Raw genomic sequence first — 18,526 nt, forward strand, 5'->3', positions numbered from 1 at the left:
TCATGAGACCTGGAGCAAAGAAGAGGCTCAATACATTTTCAATGAATAAATGACTTCTGCAAGCCACATGATTGCTTGTAGGGAGTGAGAATGCCAGACAGAAAATTGTAAGGAGTGCCAGAGGAAAGTGGTATTGGTTGCTCAGTTTCCAAAGTCCCTAACTTATGGAAGAATCCTAAGAAGTTATGTGGCTGATTGCTGAAGATGGTGATATAAATAGGGAAGATAATATGGCCATGGCAGTTCATACTTTCCAGCCCTGAATAGCACAGTGGAGAGAGAACTGGACTGTGACTAAGAAGACAGGAATCCTAATCCTGGCTCTGGCACCTTCCCACTGTTGCCCTTGGGCAATTCACGGGACCTCTTAGTTTCTTCCTCACTTGAGAAGAGCAGGCAGCAACTAACATTTACTGGTGATTTACAATGTACCAGGTCCTGCGTGAGGAGTTTTACATATATTGCTTCACTTCATCTGAGGAAATTTGGCCAGGTTCATTCCAGCTCTGAACGCTCAACATTTTATGATCCTCAGTTAATTTAATTCACATGCCAAAGTACATACAGCAATAAAAGACATTTTGGATAGATATACACTAAAAAAATTAAGTGGTTATTAGTTCTTTCCTGAAGATTACATACATGTTGATTAAATTATGCTTTGGAAGAACATTAACACAAAGAAGTTACATTATTTCCTGATAGCCACAGGTGATATTCAAATGTTGATGACAAAGTCGATTGATAAATGACACCTCTTTGCTCCCAGCTCCATCCCCTGGCTATCAGACTGCTGAATGGTGGGCACACTCACTTGCGCACCTGATTACTCCAGCAGTCTGTTTAAAGTCAGCAAGTGCTTTAAGAACGCTTATCTGAATTAACAACTCTAAATGAAAGCCATATTTTCAGAATTAACTCCTGGGACAAAGGAAGTGTAGGTTTTAATTTGCAGCCAAGAAATACAGGTCCAATCAAGCATCCCTCAATGGGATATTTCATGAAGGTGCAAGGAAACCACCTCAACAGGAACTTTGAGATTTCCACCCTTTGGGTGGTAAAGCACAAGCAGACAATGGACTGCTTTTATGCATAGCAAAGAGCCAAAAGATAAAAGAAATCTTGACTTATGAGAAGTATAGTTCTATGTGGGAGTTCCTTTTCCTACAATAAACCACACTAACCAGATGTCTCATGAAAACCACTCCTAGGACATAACTATTGCTTAAATGCTACATTCAAGGCAGGGAGTGGCACCCTGGATCCGAAGTCAAATATCCCAGAAAGCAGTATCTGAGTTCTATGAATTCTACAGTTTCAGCTGTTAAGATAACTCTGTGTATACGTGTGTGTGTGTGTGTGTGTGTGTGTGTGTGTTGGGGTGGGGGTATGCTTTCTGTATGTTGTATCCATTCCTGCCAAACATTATTGTCTTCAGTTCCTTCTCTTGGCTTTTCTTTAGTGGTTTGAAGGTATTCACTATCTAGAAATAAAATGGAGTGCATTAAATGGACAGTCAGTTTTCCAACCTGCCCCTGCCAGGCTGCTCCAGAGATGGCTAATTGATTTCATTGATTTCAGCTCCCCGATGTCTGAAATCCATTATTCAGGACTGAGTCTGAGCTAGACTGCACCATTCTCAACTCCCTTTGGTGAAGCTCTAGTGGTAAATGTGCCCTGTCTTGAATTTTTGTTGGTGACAAGGTAGTACTTGCAATCAGTAACAGGATCAACTCTGTACACATGGGTATGAATTTGAGAAAGATCATTAGATACAACTGTCTTACCACTGGAGGCCTGCTTTGTGTGATAAGCATGGCTTGCTTTGGACAAAGGGTGACACAAGGGGCCGTGACTTGAAGGGTAGTCCTCAGCCAGAGTGTGGGAAGGGCTGTGCTTCAGCTATGCTATGGCAATTATGGTCTTGGGGTACTTGGTTCCTAAAAGTTCACAAGGACCAAAACCCTCAAGGGTTTGGAAAGGCCTGATTATTGAGAAAGTCGTTTCAGTTGGCACAGCTTATTCATCAGCAGGGTTGGGCTGAATGTTCTGATACTACTAACAGAGGTAAAAACCCTCAAACCCACGCTAACAAATAAGAATGAGAACACCACCACCCACCCCGCCTTCTCCCTAGTGCTGTGCAATGTAGTGGTTCTCAGTCCAGCCATGCTTAAGAAGCCTTTAAAATGTGTCCATATTAATCCCTTCCTCCCCATTCCCATCTCCATCATTCTGGTTCAGAGCTATACCCTCACATTTAATTCCTGAAAATATTGTTTTAGCTACTGTCTGTCTTCAGGCTTTCTGATCTTCATCTATTCCATAAGTTCTTCCTAAATGTCTTTCTGTTCCAAAGCCTTCCAGGGACTTCTTCCTATAACCCAGAAGACTTAACAGGTTTGGCAAATGAAAAGAGCACTGCAATGACAGGATTCCAGGTTTCAAGGAAAACTCTATCGCCCACTGGAAGCTGTACGTTCCTGCCCAAGTCATTTAATCTCCGTAAGCTTTGTTTCCTTATCCATAGAGTGGGGGTAACAATACCTTTATTCGTTCAATACCATGAATATCATTTATGGTGATCTAAGCTGACAACAGATATGAAAACCCCAAAGTGTTACACCACTTCTGGATTCAGCAAGAGAAATGTAACGATCCATTATAATAGCTCACCTTTATTGAGCACCTACTTTGTGCAAGATGCTGTTTTAAGTGCTTTGCAAATATCAGTTCATTTAATCCTCACAACAACCCTATTTTACACATTAGAAAACTGAGATATAGAGAGGGTAATTAGCTTGCCCAAGTGCATCATTTTCGAGGGGGTAGAAATGGGCTATGAAGCCAGAGGCCATATTCTACAAAGAAAAAATCATAGAGAAGGGATCAATCCTGCAAATATAATTTTCTAAATAATTGGTGGTCTTTCCTCCAACAATTATTTATTCAGAAATTCATATATGTGATGAATTTTTATGAAGCACAAACTGTATGTCAGGCATTCTGCTATTCTTGGGAATTCAAGAAAAACTAAACCCAATTCTTACTTCTAAGGGGCACACAATCTAGTGGTGGGCAGAGATCCATAAAGATAGTGATAAGGTTTTCAGAGTACTCTGGATCCAAATGAGGGTCACTCAGCCAGGTTTGGTGAGGTCAGGGAAAGCATCTCAGTGAAGGTGATACTAGAGATGGGACATAAAGACAATCAGGATTTGGCCAAGCAGACACTGGCAAGTGGAAACAGACATTTTAGGAAGAAAGAACAGCAAGTCCATAATTAGGATAGAGAAGAGAGTATGCAGAGAACAATAGACCATGATTATTGAACATAGTTCCACATGGCTAGAGACCTGGTCTGATTGTTTACACTGCATCCTACAGCATTTTGTATCAGAATGTAAGCCCTAAAAGAGGAGAGAACTTGTCTGCTCTTGTCACTATTATATTACCAGTGCCTGGTACCGATGGGGGTGCCAGTAGTTATTTGTTAAATGCATATATCCATGTATGAATGGATGGTACGTACTAAATAAATACTAGTTGGATGGATAAATAGATAAGTAAATAAATAAATAAATAAATGGAGTTCTACCCAAAAGAGGCTGAGACAAGCCTCTAGATTTCATATACATTGCACTAAATATAAACCCAAGCAACTACCAATCAAATTAAGTTGTCTTGGGTGCCAAGCACCAGCATTTAAACTTTATCTTAATGATAACACTGGACCACTGAAATGCCTCAAGCTGGAGGGTGACACAGTCAAACAACATGTGAGAAAGATCACTCATATGGAAGTTTGATCAGAGAATACAGAGTCATCTCACAAGAAAGCCTAGTCATAAAACAGTGAAAGAAAAAGCAAACATTCAAAGCAGGGTTTACTCCCACTTTTAACGAATCTATTCTATGAAAATTTGTATGAAAGCAAAGCAAAGGACTGAAAAATAATTTCACAAAGACTGGAGATATAGGATACTCTGTAGTTCATCTAATTCTGAAAAATTAGATGTAGGTTTTGGCCCTGATGTGTCTCTAACTTATGCGGTGGGAGGGAGTTGTTAGCAAGTCACTGGATTCTTGAGAGCTTAGGTTTCTCCTAAACAAGAGAATCAATGGTCTCAAAGGCCTCCTCCAGTCCTCTCATTCCAGGATCATGGGTTCTATGACTCTCTGACCTTTGTGACACTTTTTTAAAACATGCAGAAGAGTGAACTGAACAGAACTTAGCTTAGGCTCATAGATTTGAAATGATTTTGGAGAAAGTGTTACTGCAAGGAATATAAAGTTCAAACCCTTCATTTTATAGATATGGAGATCAAGGATCAGCAACATTAATTTAAATGCCAAGATCATATAATTAATTGAAGGTGGAGGAGAAGATAATTCCACGCTTATTCATTAAACTGCATGAACTTGTTTATAGACAATAAAAAATTAGGCAAATTGAACTTGAAGTTTCTGCTACATTTAATTTTAAGTTTGAATATCTGAATTCATTAATAACTTATTCAAAAAGACTTTTAATGGAATTTATGGCCGTTACTGGTCAAAGTGGTAAATGTAAAAGTCAATGAAAAATAAAATCCTCCTTTTGTTCTTTCATTTGTGAATTCCTACTTGGTACTGAGTCTTATGGGTACAAAGACTAATAAGACCCAGACTAGGTTACTTTTAGTGTTGTATGAGTTCTAAAATACTATGGTGCGCCATCCTATTTTCAAATTTTATTGTGTATATTAACTTAGCTTAGAGGACAATTTTCCATGTGATAGTTGTATTTTTTAAAATGCTGCTCAATATTTTTTGCCTTTATGTTAGGGATTCAAACTCCACAAAAAAGTCAATGCTTACTTGTTAGATGTACCATGAAGGTTTGTCAGTATAGTGAAGTTGTTTCTCACACTTCGCAAGCTGGCAAGGACCTAGAAGAAAAATGTTTTAAATGATTAAGGACAAAAGAAGACAAATGGCCAGGTTCAGACTTAGAAATCAGCGACAGTGAAAGCAAGCCAGGACCAGCATAATACATACCTGGGCAAAAGGAGTTACAATCAAGTCATCGCCGTGTCTGGTGAAAAGAGAAAAAAAGAACCTTTAGAAATTTACTTGAATTATAACTGTGACATATAAGCTATAATATTAAATTTTATCAGTGTTAACAACACAAATGTTATACAAGTTCTTCTACCTGGATATAAGACAGGACTCACAATTTGGCATGAAAGGGTATTCCAAGAGCTTGAAAGGAAAAAATTAGTACCAGATTCATGACTCCTGAATTTACAGTGACTACACATAAAAGCATTTGCAAGTAAGCATATATCCTCAGGATATATTCCCATTAAATAACAGATCCAGAGTACTGTAATTCAAAGCAACTTGTGGATTTTTGTTGCCAGAGCCAGGAAATTCAAAGGGAGGGCTGCTCACAGGGACACACACAGTTGGAAAAACTGGTATAACAGTCTGGATAAAGGTTAACTTTGGATTTCCTGGCTTTTGTTGATTCGAACCACAGCTTTAATGCCATTTAAACACAGATTTCTGTCTGGGAATCCCATTACTTTTTGTTTTTAATATAACTTTTTCTTAAAGTACATAAGGAAAAGCTTTTAATAGGAGTGTATGGCTGGACCTGCCATAATCATACCATTGTCACTCCATTTTGTCCCAAAGAACTGATTAAGCTGTACCTAGTGTTATGTAAATCTGTATTTAGGAAGAGTCAAAAATGTGTTTTCAGAAGTGCACACTGTCTCTCTGGTACATGCTTTGAGAAATCTACATAAACCCACATTCAGCAAACTCTCCATTGAAGGTACTAGAAGACATGTTGGTTTGAGCTACAGTCACAATATCAGGCCACTTTGCTATTACAGTGTGAATCATCATAGCAGCACAGAAATTAGTAACAGTGAACTTCCCTCAGTGTCTAGCCTACCTTCCCTGTCCTCATAATTGTCACACAAATATGGCACCTTCTTTGTTAACTACATTAGTACAACCAATAATTATTAATCATGTGCCCTGTACCAGGCACCACACAAGGCCTGGGGCTCCAGAGTTGAACAACACATACATCCATTTGGGCCTCTCCTCTGTCATAGGCTTTTAACTTGACATCTTATTTAATATGATACTTTTCTTTCCACCTTTTTCTTCAGCTAGAAACCTCCAAACTTCAATTTAATCTGGCAAGTGTCTTCTGTGCCCACTTTGTACAATGACAATAAAAAGAATACTGACAAGGAGTAACCATTATTTGTGTGACTACTGTTGTCTGCCAGGCCTTGTGGTAAGCAGTTTACAAGTATTATCTCATTTAATTATTGTAACAGGGCTCTGCGGCAGGTACTCTTAATATTGCTATTATATAAATGACATCGATCCACAGAGCAGTTAACTAGCACATACCTAGTAAGTAGAAGAACTGAGACTGATTCCAAATGTAAGAATTTAGACTGTTTGGTTTCAAAAATCTGTGCTTTTAAACACTATGCTTCATTTTTGCTGTTGTTGTCATTATTTTGCTTTGTTTTGAGACAGGGTCTAGCTTTGTCACCAAGGCTGGAGTGTAGTGGCGTGATCTCAGCTCACTGCAACTTCTGCCTCCAGGCTCAAGCAATCCTCCCACCTCAGACTCTGGAGTAGCTGGGACTACAGGCACACAACACCACATACAGCTATTTTATTTATTTATTTTTGTATTTTTCTGTAGAGACAGTTTTGCCATGTTGCCCAGGCTGCTCTCAAGCCCTGGGCTCAAGCAATCGGCCCACTTTGGCCTCCCAAGTGCTGGAGTTACAGGTATAAACCACTACACCCAGCCTATGCTTCCTATTTTATGACTTGCTGCATAGTTGACATACCAAATCATACAAAATATCCATGATCTCCAAAATTGAAACAAAGTAGGGGAAACAAAAAATATTTTAAAAACTGTAATGGACATTTTAATATAGAATGAGAATTACAAACAATGGGTATACTTCATGAAGTCCAAAAGAAACATGATAATTACAGGTTAGAGAAAGTAGGAAAGTCTTGATTGAGTGAGCAGTGTTTCAGATGAACTTTGAAGGATTTAAAAAGTCAGGGATGGTAGATGCTGCCAATGAAGAGAAACGGCAGGAACAAAGCCACTGAAATGGGAAAATACTGAACACGCTTATTAAGATGTTTGATGGCTATTTGGGTGGAGCAGAGCATATTAGCTATAGACATTTGTAGAGAATAAGGATAGAAGGCCTCCCACACTCATATTATGGAGAGTCCAGACAAAGATTATAGAGTCAGTACTTAACTCCATAGAAAGAAATGACCCAGGCTGGGCGCGGTGGCTCATGCCTGTAATCCCAGCACTTTGGGAGGCCGAGGCAGGCAGATCACCTGAGGTTGGGAGTTCGAGACCAGGCTGACCAACATGGAGGAACCCTGTCTCTACTAAAAAAAAAAACAAAATTAGCTGGGTGTGGTGGTACATACCTGTAATCCCAGCTACTTGGGAGGCTGAGGCAGGAGAATTGCTTGAACCCAGGAGGCAGAGGTTGCAGTGAGTCGTGATCACACCATTGCACTCCAGCCTGGGCAATAAGGGTGACACTTTGTCTCAAAAAGAAAGAAAGAGAAAGAAAGAAGGAGAAAAGAAAAGAAAAAAAGAAAGAAAGAAAAGAAAAGAAAAGAAAAGAAAAGGAAAGGAAAGGAAAGGAAAGAAAAGAAAAAGAGAGAGGAGAGAGAAAGGAGCCAGTGAAGGTTTTTAGTGAGATGGAAAGTGAGATGGGCCAACAGAAAAGTGTTTTAGAAAGTAAAATGCCTTGGATGTGGAGGGATAGATTGGAGAGGGGACAGACCTGGAAAGAATAGTTAGAAATTGCACCCATTCTGATGAGAAGCAATAGGTAATGCCAAGAAAGGGACAGAATGAGACAACTTGAAGAGAGCCCAGAGGTTTGGCAGAACTCAACATTTAATTGGATAAGGGGTCATAAAGAAATATAATTTTCAATTTTAAAAATGGATATCTGAGAAAACAGTGAAGCCATAAGGAAATGAGGAGTTTCCCCTCCTGTTGGGGGAGTTTAAGGTAGTCACTGAGTTTTTAAGGTACATGTTGAACTTTAAGGTACTGATTTATATCCGGGTGGAGACATTGAGCAGGAAGACTGAGATATGGGAATTCCAGCTATAGATTTAGGGGTTTCCTACAAAAGTAGGGATAGTTAAGGCCATGGCAGGAAGTGGCCCGATGAGGGGTGGTACATATAAATAGGGAGCCAAAGGAAGAGCCTCAGGGTTCTTGGAGAGATACAAAACAGAAAGAATAATCAAGAGAGGAGCAGCTGTGATAAATGGAGTGTGGTGAACTGTATCAGAAACTGACCCTTTCCAGCCATTTTTCCCAAGATGAACTTTGAGATGGGTGAAGATCTTGTAGTTTGTTCTGATTCTTTTCTTTCCTTCTTTCTTGCTTTCTTGCTTTTCTTCTTTCTTTCTTTTTTTTTAGGCTAGTCAAGTGAAGTGTTCTGATTTCTGATGTGAAATTCACATTGTTCATAAGACAACAGGATGAATTTGGGACAAGATAACGGATTTAGATTTAAGCGCATCTTCTATGACTCCCGGATTTCCGGAGTCTAGTATCTAATAAAAGCTAAATAATATAAGTAAATCTCATGCATAGGTGGTACCTTGAGCTGATGTATTGTTGAATGAGTTGGAGGAGTTATTAAAACTGTACAATCCAAAGATTAAAGAAACATTAATAGGGCATAATGTCAACATGACTTTATCATTATGGAACTTTTGAAGTTTAGGAGAACAGAACTTTCATTCAGAAGCAAAAAATAGATTTTACAGATCCCCAGCATTGGTTCCCTTAAATAATTTGAGCTGCCAAAGCTAATGCTGTATGTTAGAAAATTGCTATTAGAGAATCAATCAGATAATTTATAGAAAGTAACAGAAAAGAAACAAAACAAAACAAAAAACTTCTCTTTGAGTGCTACCAGATTATTTATGGAACTATTATACATTTTTAAAAATCATAATTTGATAAATCACTAGTTAAGAATCAAACGGCATAGAAATAACAAAACATTTGATTGATTATGAAAACTGATACACTTCTTACTTTCCCAAACCCCTGGAGAAGGCAATGCCTCTCAGGAGCAAGTCCAGATATTCAGAACCATTGCAAGAGCAACATCTAGTGACAAAGCCATCATATTACAAATTTGTAGAATAACTGGAAATGAGCACTCCAGTCTTAGTACTGAGTCATAGAATTGAGTGTATGTAGGTCTGTTCTAAACAATAAAATGATTTTCTAGAAAGCAGAAATACTGCCTTTCACTGCCACACTCTGAATTTTATTAATTCATTCCACCTTTCTCTGTTTTCTCACTACACACAGAAACTAACTTGTAATTTCCTTGATTTTTGTCTGTCATATAGACAGATATATACTATAGTGGTTAACACACAGATTTTGGAGCCAAAGAGCATTGGTTTGTTTCTCAGCTGCATTATTACTAGCTATGAGAAATTAGGCAACCTCTCCATGTCTCAACATTTTTACCTGTAAAACACGGTTCTGTGAGAATTAAATTAATTATTACATATGTACAACTCTTAATAACTGCTTAGCACATAAAAGCAGATTAGTTATTGAGTTATAGTTATTATCAATATCAGTAGGTATCTTTATTTTTATATGGATGGTCCTCAACGATTATTTTACTTACTTTTTTTAAATTTTTTTTTGGAGACAGAGTCTCACTCTATTACCTAGATTGGAGTGCAGTGCCACGATCTTAGCTCATTGCAACCTCCACCTCTCTGGCTCAAGTGATCCTCCTATCTCAGCCTCCTGAGGAGCTGGGACCACAAGCACGCACCACTACTCCCAGCTAATTTTTTGTATTTTTTGTAGAGACAGGGCTTCGCCATGTTGTCCAGGCTGGCCTCAAACTCAAGCGATTCACCCACCTTAGCCTCCCAAAGTGCTGGGATTACAGGTCACCACACCCTGCCCAATTTACAGTTTTTGAGTTCACGATGGCGCAAAAGCCATATGCATTCAGTAGAAACTGTACTTTGAGTACCCATACAACCTTTCTGTTTTTCACTTTCAGTACAGTATTCAATCAATTACATGAGCTATCCAACACTTTATTATAAAATAGGCTTTGCTTTGGATGATTTGCCCAACTGTATGCTAACATAAGTGTTCTGAGCACATTTAAGGTAGGTTAGGTTAAGCTGTAATGTTTGGCAGGTTAGGTGTGTTAAATGCATTTTCAACTTACAATATTTTCAACTTAGGATGGGCTTTTTGGGACATTGTAAGTTGAAGGGCATCCATAATTAAAGGGTTGCATGTCTGTATTTCCAGCTGATGAGAGCTTCTTTAATCTTAATTCATGTCTGTCCATTGCAATCAAGAGGACTCATATCTATGTTATATTTACAGTTTACAAAGCAGTTTCATGTACATTATTTCATGTAGTAAGAGAATGCTCCTGATCCCAGGAAATGGTGCAACCACCTATCTTCTTGAGGAAGCCTGAAACCTTCCTCTTCCTTATCCTTCAATCAAACACTAACTCCCGCTGATCCTGACTTGCAAATAGGTACTAACTGCTCACTAGATCATCTGTAATATAAATCCCCATCCTCTTTCACATGAATATCATGGCAGCCTCGTGTTTGGCTCTGTAGGTTTCAGTACTAGCCTTTAAGCTTCCCTACCCTTTAAACCATTTTCTATACTGCAATCAGAGCTATTTTTAAAAATGTTGCATTGTATATTTATCTGCTTAGTAACTCTCCACTTGCAGCATAAAGGCCAATTCCTTCACATAGGCCCTTCATGATGAGGTTCCTGCTCACTTTTCCAGTCTCGTTTTTCACCACTTCCTCATCCTCTCATATCCTCTGGATCAACCACACTGAGCTGTGGTTCTCCAAAATGCTCCCACACTAACTGGAGGATTAGTTAGCACCTGGCCTCTCCTGCACGTCCTCTGCCTGCCTGACTCCTCTAGCTGAGCTGTAACCTCCTCAGAGTAGGCTGCTTTCCTGCCTGGACAGACCTTTCAAACCAGTGCATAGCTCTTTACACCTACCCTTATCTGAAACTACTAAAACTGCCTATTGACTTACTAATGTTTCCGTACCCTTGAAGACACAGAAACTGTCTTATTTGTTCACAAAGTTCCTAAATTTACATATTTATTAAAAGAGAGAATGAATATGATCCTCCTAACAGCTGGAAAGGTAGGCAGAACAGAAATTAATAGCATTATTTTTTATTTTTCAGCCTCATTTAGAGTCTGTTTACATACTAGATATCCATATAGTTTACCACCTAGACTCCTTGGGTTCATCTTGTTCCCATTTATTGGGGAAGTCACTTAACTTCTCTGTGCCCTAATATCCTCATAACTAAAACAAGAAAGTTATAGTACCTACCACATTGGGGATATGGAGATTAAATGAATTAACATATGTAAAGTACTTTAACAGATAGCATACAGAAAATAATAAATGTGTGCTTTTATTTACAGATAATTTAGAGATAATAAAAGAGATTCAATGTCTTAAAAGCCACGGTGCTAGTAGGTGTGATGGCTATAAGTCTAACTCAAGTCTTAGAAACCACACTGCACTTTTTGCTAGTCCATCAATAAACAGGTTTTAAATTCAATTGGGTTATTATTTGTGCTTTTACTCTTGGTTCTTAGGTCTCATTTCCCTTGAAAATGAGTAGGCTCTCTCTAGAGACTACTTAGTCCACACGTAAATGGTGGCTTTCAAAAGCTTCTTGTCTGTGTAAGGCTTTGCAAAATGGGATGACCAAATGAAAAAAACATGGAGTGTCCTTTCCTGTGGCTTTGCAGGTGGATAATCAAAACTCCATTCTGTCCATGGTGGTTCCTGCCACAGTTTTCAGCAGTAAAACTGGCCTTACTAGTTTCCAGTACTTTATGTTCCCATGAGGCAATCTGTACCTCAGTATACGAAGGCATTACGTTTGGGATGACTACAACACAGGAACTGAACAGAAACCAGCAAACTATTGCTACATCTAGGAAAGCATCTGAAATTGCCTTTTGGGACCCAATGGTGATCTTGCTTTACTTTACTATAAAGCCTTATTCTGCTCTCTCCTTTGTTGCTCAAAGTTAAAGCCACTTTTAATTTTTCTTGTTCACATTTTTACTCTTAATATCTTTTCACTCACTCTCCCCTGACTATAATTTTCTGTTACTCTTCTGAAAAAATTCAGATGAGAGAATTTTAAAAGATAGTGTTTCCTTTATTACTAGGATTTAATGCAATAGAATTATGCAAAGTTTTCCACCATTCATAAAAAATTCATGACAGCTCTGTGCTGGGTATGAGGTCTGTGAGCAGGGAACATCCAGCAGCCCTCACCCAATGGCCTTCATATCTAGACTCTTGGTCTATTAGCACCCTTCTTGCTTCCTGGATCTATGGTTAGAAGGCAAGAAAAGGAGCGGGAAGTGTGGGGAGCTGCTGTTCCTCTGTTTCAATTCATCTTAAAGAGTTAATAATCATGTGAAATAGCTTTAAGAGCATTACTTTAGTTCAGATTCAGATATTGTGTGAAACTGGATTTGCCAACTTAAAACTAAATTACTAGAAAAAGCTTGATATTATTCGAACTCTACTTCTCAGTGTGTTGTGAAATATAATTCCAAAACTGACAAATATATAAAAATTTTTTCTGTGATACTGAAATATTTGAAAAACAAAATCTTGTGCTATTTTCATTCACACAAAGATTTTAATATATCCTGTTATCAGTATTTTTGATAGGGTGGTATTATGTTGCCAACCTTGTTTTCTTGGGAAAGGCTGCTTTTTATTATGAAATTGTGCCCATCCTACTTTTTATCTAAGTCCTTATCTTTAAAAAGTGATAATGGTATTAGATAATTTACATATATAATTTTTACTTGCCTAAATTTAAAGTTGGAAAACTTAGGTTCTAAAGTTACTGGGGGCAGGGGGTGGGGCGGGTGGTGGGGAATTTCACTGGCCAGTAAAATTGAAAGGACAGTAAACTACCAGTAACGGGGATGCTGGATGCAGTGTCATTTAGAACTACACCTCTGTTTCAACTGCCGTAGATTAAGTTGGATTGTGATCTTTAAGGTCTCTTCAAGTTTAACATTTCTACGACCTTTTGATTCCAAATAATGAAACACAAGATTTAATCTGGAAGTGCGGTAGAGTTTTCTGGGGTGACTCTGAATGACTGAGATTCTTCCTGCCGTTTGGCTTGAGTCTGGAGAGCTCTTAGCCAGGGAATTAGTTTTTGGGGAATGACAAGATTTCAAAGCTAATCTTTCACCTGTAAAATACTATGTGAATTAAGCTCTAATTACTTTGAGCTCACCACATGACCTACGCTCTCCCATGATGAAGCCTAGAAAGGTGTTTATCTTGGTGAAGGAAAGAATTCCCAATATCTTTGCATTCAAAGACCCCCATTCAAACTTTTGTCAGAAATGCCTTGGGTTCTACAAGATCTACAGCAAAGTGGCTGGCTAACTACCTCTCCTGCAGCCTCGGACACCTCTACTCTGCAGTCATTTGTTTTCTACCTAGTGGTAGAGATGCCACTTTGCAATTTGAAGAACATGGATGGAAAGATTCCAAAAGTTTTTAATATTGTCAGCCTTAGCCACATCATGGGACACAGCATGATACATAGTCATGGGATAGGGGCAAGTTTCTCAATCTCTCAGAGTCCCAGTTTCATCATCTATGGAGTGGAGACAATAAAGGCACCTACCTGACAGATTAACAGAGATAACATAAGAACATGAGCTCGGCTCCATGGGAAGTGCTCATTAAACGTTATTTCCTTTCACTCTGTTATGTGTGTATGTGTGTGTTCCTCTTATCTTTCTTATTTAGCTGTAACCTCCCTGAGAGCATGCACATTTTTTGAGAATGAGATATGCTTTTAACTCATCTGTGATTTTTACACTGTTTTTTTTTTTTTGTCTTTTATCACCAGAGATTGACACAATGTGTGGCACAAAGGACAGAATCAGTAAATTTTGCCGAATGACTGAAAAATGAATTTGGGCCCACACAATGATTGAGATATTTTAGGGCAGGGGTGCTTCTATTAAAATGTGCTGGCAGAAATGCCTCGAGGAATATTTTTTTGCTGGTAGCTTCAAGATTCCCCCTTTCACCAGAGGGTGAAATTTTTGACTTCCTTTCCAATAGCAGAAGAGAACAGAGTGGAATTTTCCAAACTGTAGACTTCAGGGAGCTACTGATACTTTTATGACGTATAATATAAAAACAATTGTATCTGTGCCCAGAAACCTTTTAAGGCATGAATTCCAGAATTCAATTTTATTTGGTTTTGGAAATTTAATAAATGGGTGACACAACCTAGACCTTGTTCTTTAAATAAAATTTAGAGATTTACAATTAATAGCGGCAAAACAAAAATATCAGCAGTGCTTTATAGGGCGGTGGAGTGTGTGTGTCTCACCAAGGGGCCAGGCAACAAGTGGGCATTGTGTTAAGATTTCAGAGAAGGGACACAGGCATGTGGCTGAATGACATCTTATTAAAGTCACCAAGCAAAGGCCACTGAGACAGCATGCATATAACCAATCACCATATTTCCTCTTTGCTGGAGCCTCATGAAAACTGCACATGCAGCTGAAATTTCAAGTGTGATGTATAAAAACTGTTAAGGTTCTCATGCTGTAAATGACTCAGCAGTTCAGGAAATGAAGCAAAATAATTTTTTTTAAGGTATCAGTAAAAGATGTAAAGTAAACATTGTGTCTAGGTTTTCCAACACCCTTGGAGACCCCAGCTACATATTCCGCATGCTATAGAGCATTAATGTCCTTAAAATGGTCATCATGTCACCCCTGCTCATATTCATTTTCTTCCTTCATCCTTACTGTAGATTAATGGGGAAATGTTGTTGCTGCCACTGTGACCTGGGTAGAGATGAGGTAAGTGTGAAACTGGAAGCCAGACAGAGCTTGTACTTACTGCTCGCTTGGAAGAGAAGAGTTTCTTGACATCGCCTTTGGTGACAAGTCATAGTCGCTGTCTGATCTGTAGAGAAATGACTCTCTGCGCTGGCTGTGCCCAGGAAAGGTGGCGTGAAGTACCAGCCCAGAGGAAGAGCTGGCCTGGGGATCCAGTGGACTCCGACCTGGGGAAGGGCCATTTTCCACATCAAAGCTTAAAGAGAAAGTAGGAAACTCTGGTCACATGGTAACCATGGAGGAGGACACATAGTATACACTGAGAACCAATGTGTGGCAGGTACTATACGCTAAGCATTTTACATAAAACTATGTACTATGGAAAGTTTTCATCCTCAACACAGCTTAGAGTTGCAGTCATTATTATTTTCATGTTATGTATAGGAAACTGAGTCACACTGAAGTTCAGTTACTTACCCATGCCCACCATTAGCAAATAATGGAGCCAGAATTTGAACCCAGGAGCAAACTCCATGGCCTTTCAGTGACATGAGTAACTTTGACAAATTCAGCATTGGTGCCAGGCATACAACAACTTGGTGATAATAAGCAACTCTAGAGGGGGCATTCAGCACAGCTCTAGGTGTCAGACCCTGAACTATCACATGAGTAAAGTCTTCCTGTCTGGAAGGCTTCTTCCTGTCATGAATAAATATCACAGTCTCATTAAATATACAATACACGTATTTCTAAATGTTTCAGGAACAAAGTGTTATCCTGACAACCTCCACTGGGTGATTAGATGGGAGGCCCAGCCTGAGATTTAATATTCATCTGCAAATTTAACCACAGAAAATGACTTAATTAATCTGCTAACACCAAATTACTCTCCAAGGCTGCAGAGCTTTGTCTCTGGGGGAGGATGCATTCACTGGCTCCCACAGAGGAGTACCATAAGGTTTCCTATCAGTCTTCGTCACTCTAGAAAGGTGCCCTCAAGCCCAGAATTATTTGAACATGCTCTTATCAATGAACACACAGATGGGAGCAGTAGAGATTTTGTCTCTTGTTTTCTGTATCCACACTCCTGGTATTTCCCTGGGCACTGTGCCCTTTTCACATTCTCCTTTATCATTACATATGCATTTTTTCCTGCACACACAATCTCTCTTAGCCTCAAAATGAAAGTAATCCTCTTCCCTAGTATTTCTCCAGAATTCTCACTGCTCCCCAGCTAAAGCTTTGCAGAGAGATGCTGAACAAAAGACATGGGGCTGAGGATGCTCCTTTTTTCAAATTAGACCACAACAGTGAATTTCCTGTATACCAATTCAGCTGCCATGATTTATGTCTACATTCTTGGTTCTTTCCTTTCACTAGTTCTTACAACCAGCTCACTTTGGGTGGATTTTGCTTATATTTCTTCACTTTACAAAGTGCTTCCCAATACATTATTCCATTTACTCATAACAACCCTGTGAAGTATATAAAATGATCCTACTCTACATTTGAGGTAAATGAGGCTTAGCAAGATGTAAATACCTTTCTCAGAGTCATAGGCTAGTAACTTGTAGAGCAGAATCGGAAGACTCATGTCTTGCAACTAATTTCTTTACAATCTCAGACTTTCCTAATAACAGAACTCCAGAATGGCCCAATAGATAACTGAGTGAAATTCCTCTTTAGTCTCTGAATTCAACCAAAGGTAATTTGGTACATAAAGAGTCAGTTAGACTATAAGCAACCTTGGCTGCTCTCTTGAATGAAAATGAGGAGGCAGCAAATTACCCTGAAGCTGTAGGTTTCCTTGAAACATGAGGAGAAGAAATGACAGAAGGCAGGGTTACAAGGCTTCCCCAGAGACCGTTCGGAGAAGCTGCTTCTAGACAACCCACAAACTCCAGGTGTCTGATAAGAAGCAGAAAATGATAATGTCTGGGTAAAATGCCAAAGAAAAGCTGTAACAATCCAATGTGTTTGGTCTTTCAAGGTACTGTAGATGAATTTTCTCAGTAGGCTAATGGTCTGGGATGGGGCTGCCTTTCAAAGACTGCAGGCAGACAGGCAGGCAGGTGGGCAATCACTCATACTACCAGCCTGTTTGCCAGCCTGCTTGGAGGCAGAGCTACGTTGTTAGCCACATACATTGCAGCAAGCAAAAATATAATAAAGTGACTTGTAAACTTCCCATGGGTGAGATCTGTCGTAGTTGAGCAAAATAAAAAGCCCCTTTGTGGATAAGGGCTTTTTTGTGTGCCACCCAAACCCCTAGAAACAGTAGGTCATGGGCTCTGAACTCTTTTTAAGGGCAAAGTAGGTAGGTTCTTAAAAAGTGAAGAGAGGATTACACAAAACTTAATGGTGGGCAAGAGTTTAGAAATTTCACGTATTTATGCTGTTATTCATCTGGTATGTATCTGTGCAACCTTTCTGGATATTAAAACACTAACATACTTTTAAAACTGTTAGCATCCATCCACTGCCCCAGGCCCTCCAGGATTAGCTGGACTTCTTAGTGATCCAGTAACTAAAGGATTGGTGTCTGGAAGCACTGTGCCTATGTCCATTAATTCATCAGTGCTCATGCAGTGCCAGTCATTAAATATTATGAATACCACTGCTGTGTGTATCTGTGCTAAAATCTTAGAGGAGGTGCCAAGTGGGTATGCCCACCGAGCTCTTAGAACTCTTTCCATTGAGGGTTTCCACCAAGGCTCATTCTGCCTTCTTTTTTGCTAAAGTCATTCTTAGTGGGCAGAGGGTAAGTCCACAAAGCAATACCCTTAAAATGAGCGTCACAGGCATTCTGTCCCTAGTATTAGAATCCAAGAAGTTCACTTCTGCCAGGTAAACTGGGGTTAGGCCCTGACTCCAGTGCTCTCTCCATGATGCCCCTCTTTGCTTTTGTTTTCTTTCCTTCTTACCCTACTTAAACTCATAGGAGAGCTTGCTGGAATTTAAACGAAGCCAGGGAAGAAGTCTCTGATGCAAAGAAGCAGTCTTAGGGAGACAAATGGCCTTTCATATTCCCTAGGGCACTGCTTCAAAGCAACCAACACAGATGTACAACTTTGGAACAAACATGAATCACCAACCAGACACCAGCCCCAGTCACAGCAAAATTAGCGGGCAGACATCACAATACGTCCCACAGATCCAGGGAGTGAGGAGGGGTGTGGGCAAAGGGAAGGCTGAGGACAGGCTTAATAAGCAAAATGAATATACCACACAAACTGAAATACAATTAGGAAGAAAATGGAATCTACAGTAGCAGAAACAAACATATAAATAGGGCCACTATTTGTTTAGGGTAATTTTTGCCTGTGCCTTCATCAGGACACACATTTCACCTTTAGGCCACTTTATATTTTTAAAAAATCATTATAAAAGAAATATAAGAATATTATATAAAAAGTAGACAATAGAGAAAAGAACAACATCATTACCAGCAGTTTATTTTTTTCTCTTCTGAATATTTTTTTTTTCCTGTAGGTTTGGATCTTGATTTTTTTCAC

General features: G+C 39.1%; 1 protein-coding gene across 3 annotated transcripts in view; it reads right to left on the reverse strand.

The window, feature by feature from the left end:
* Window positions 1–18,526, reverse strand: part of PDE4B (phosphodiesterase 4B) — a 597,395-nt gene that overhangs the window by 111,447 nt on the left and 467,422 nt on the right. For all 3 annotated transcript variants that reach the window (XM_024249470.3, XM_054533468.2, XM_054533475.2), the window contains 3 exons: window positions 15,073–15,267; window positions 5,041–5,077; window positions 4,861–4,931 (listed from right to left, as the gene is read on the reverse strand). In XM_024249470.3, coding sequence (XP_024105238.2) covers window positions 4,861–4,931; window positions 5,041–5,077; window positions 15,073–15,267 — 303 coding nt within the window. The remainder of the gene's footprint in view (window positions 1–4,860; window positions 4,932–5,040; window positions 5,078–15,072; window positions 15,268–18,526) is intronic.

Source organism: Pongo abelii, chromosome 1, assembly GCF_028885655.2.
Source record: "Pongo abelii isolate AG06213 chromosome 1, NHGRI_mPonAbe1-v2.0_pri, whole genome shotgun sequence".
NCBI classification, from domain to species: domain Eukaryota; kingdom Metazoa; phylum Chordata; class Mammalia; order Primates; family Hominidae; genus Pongo; species Pongo abelii.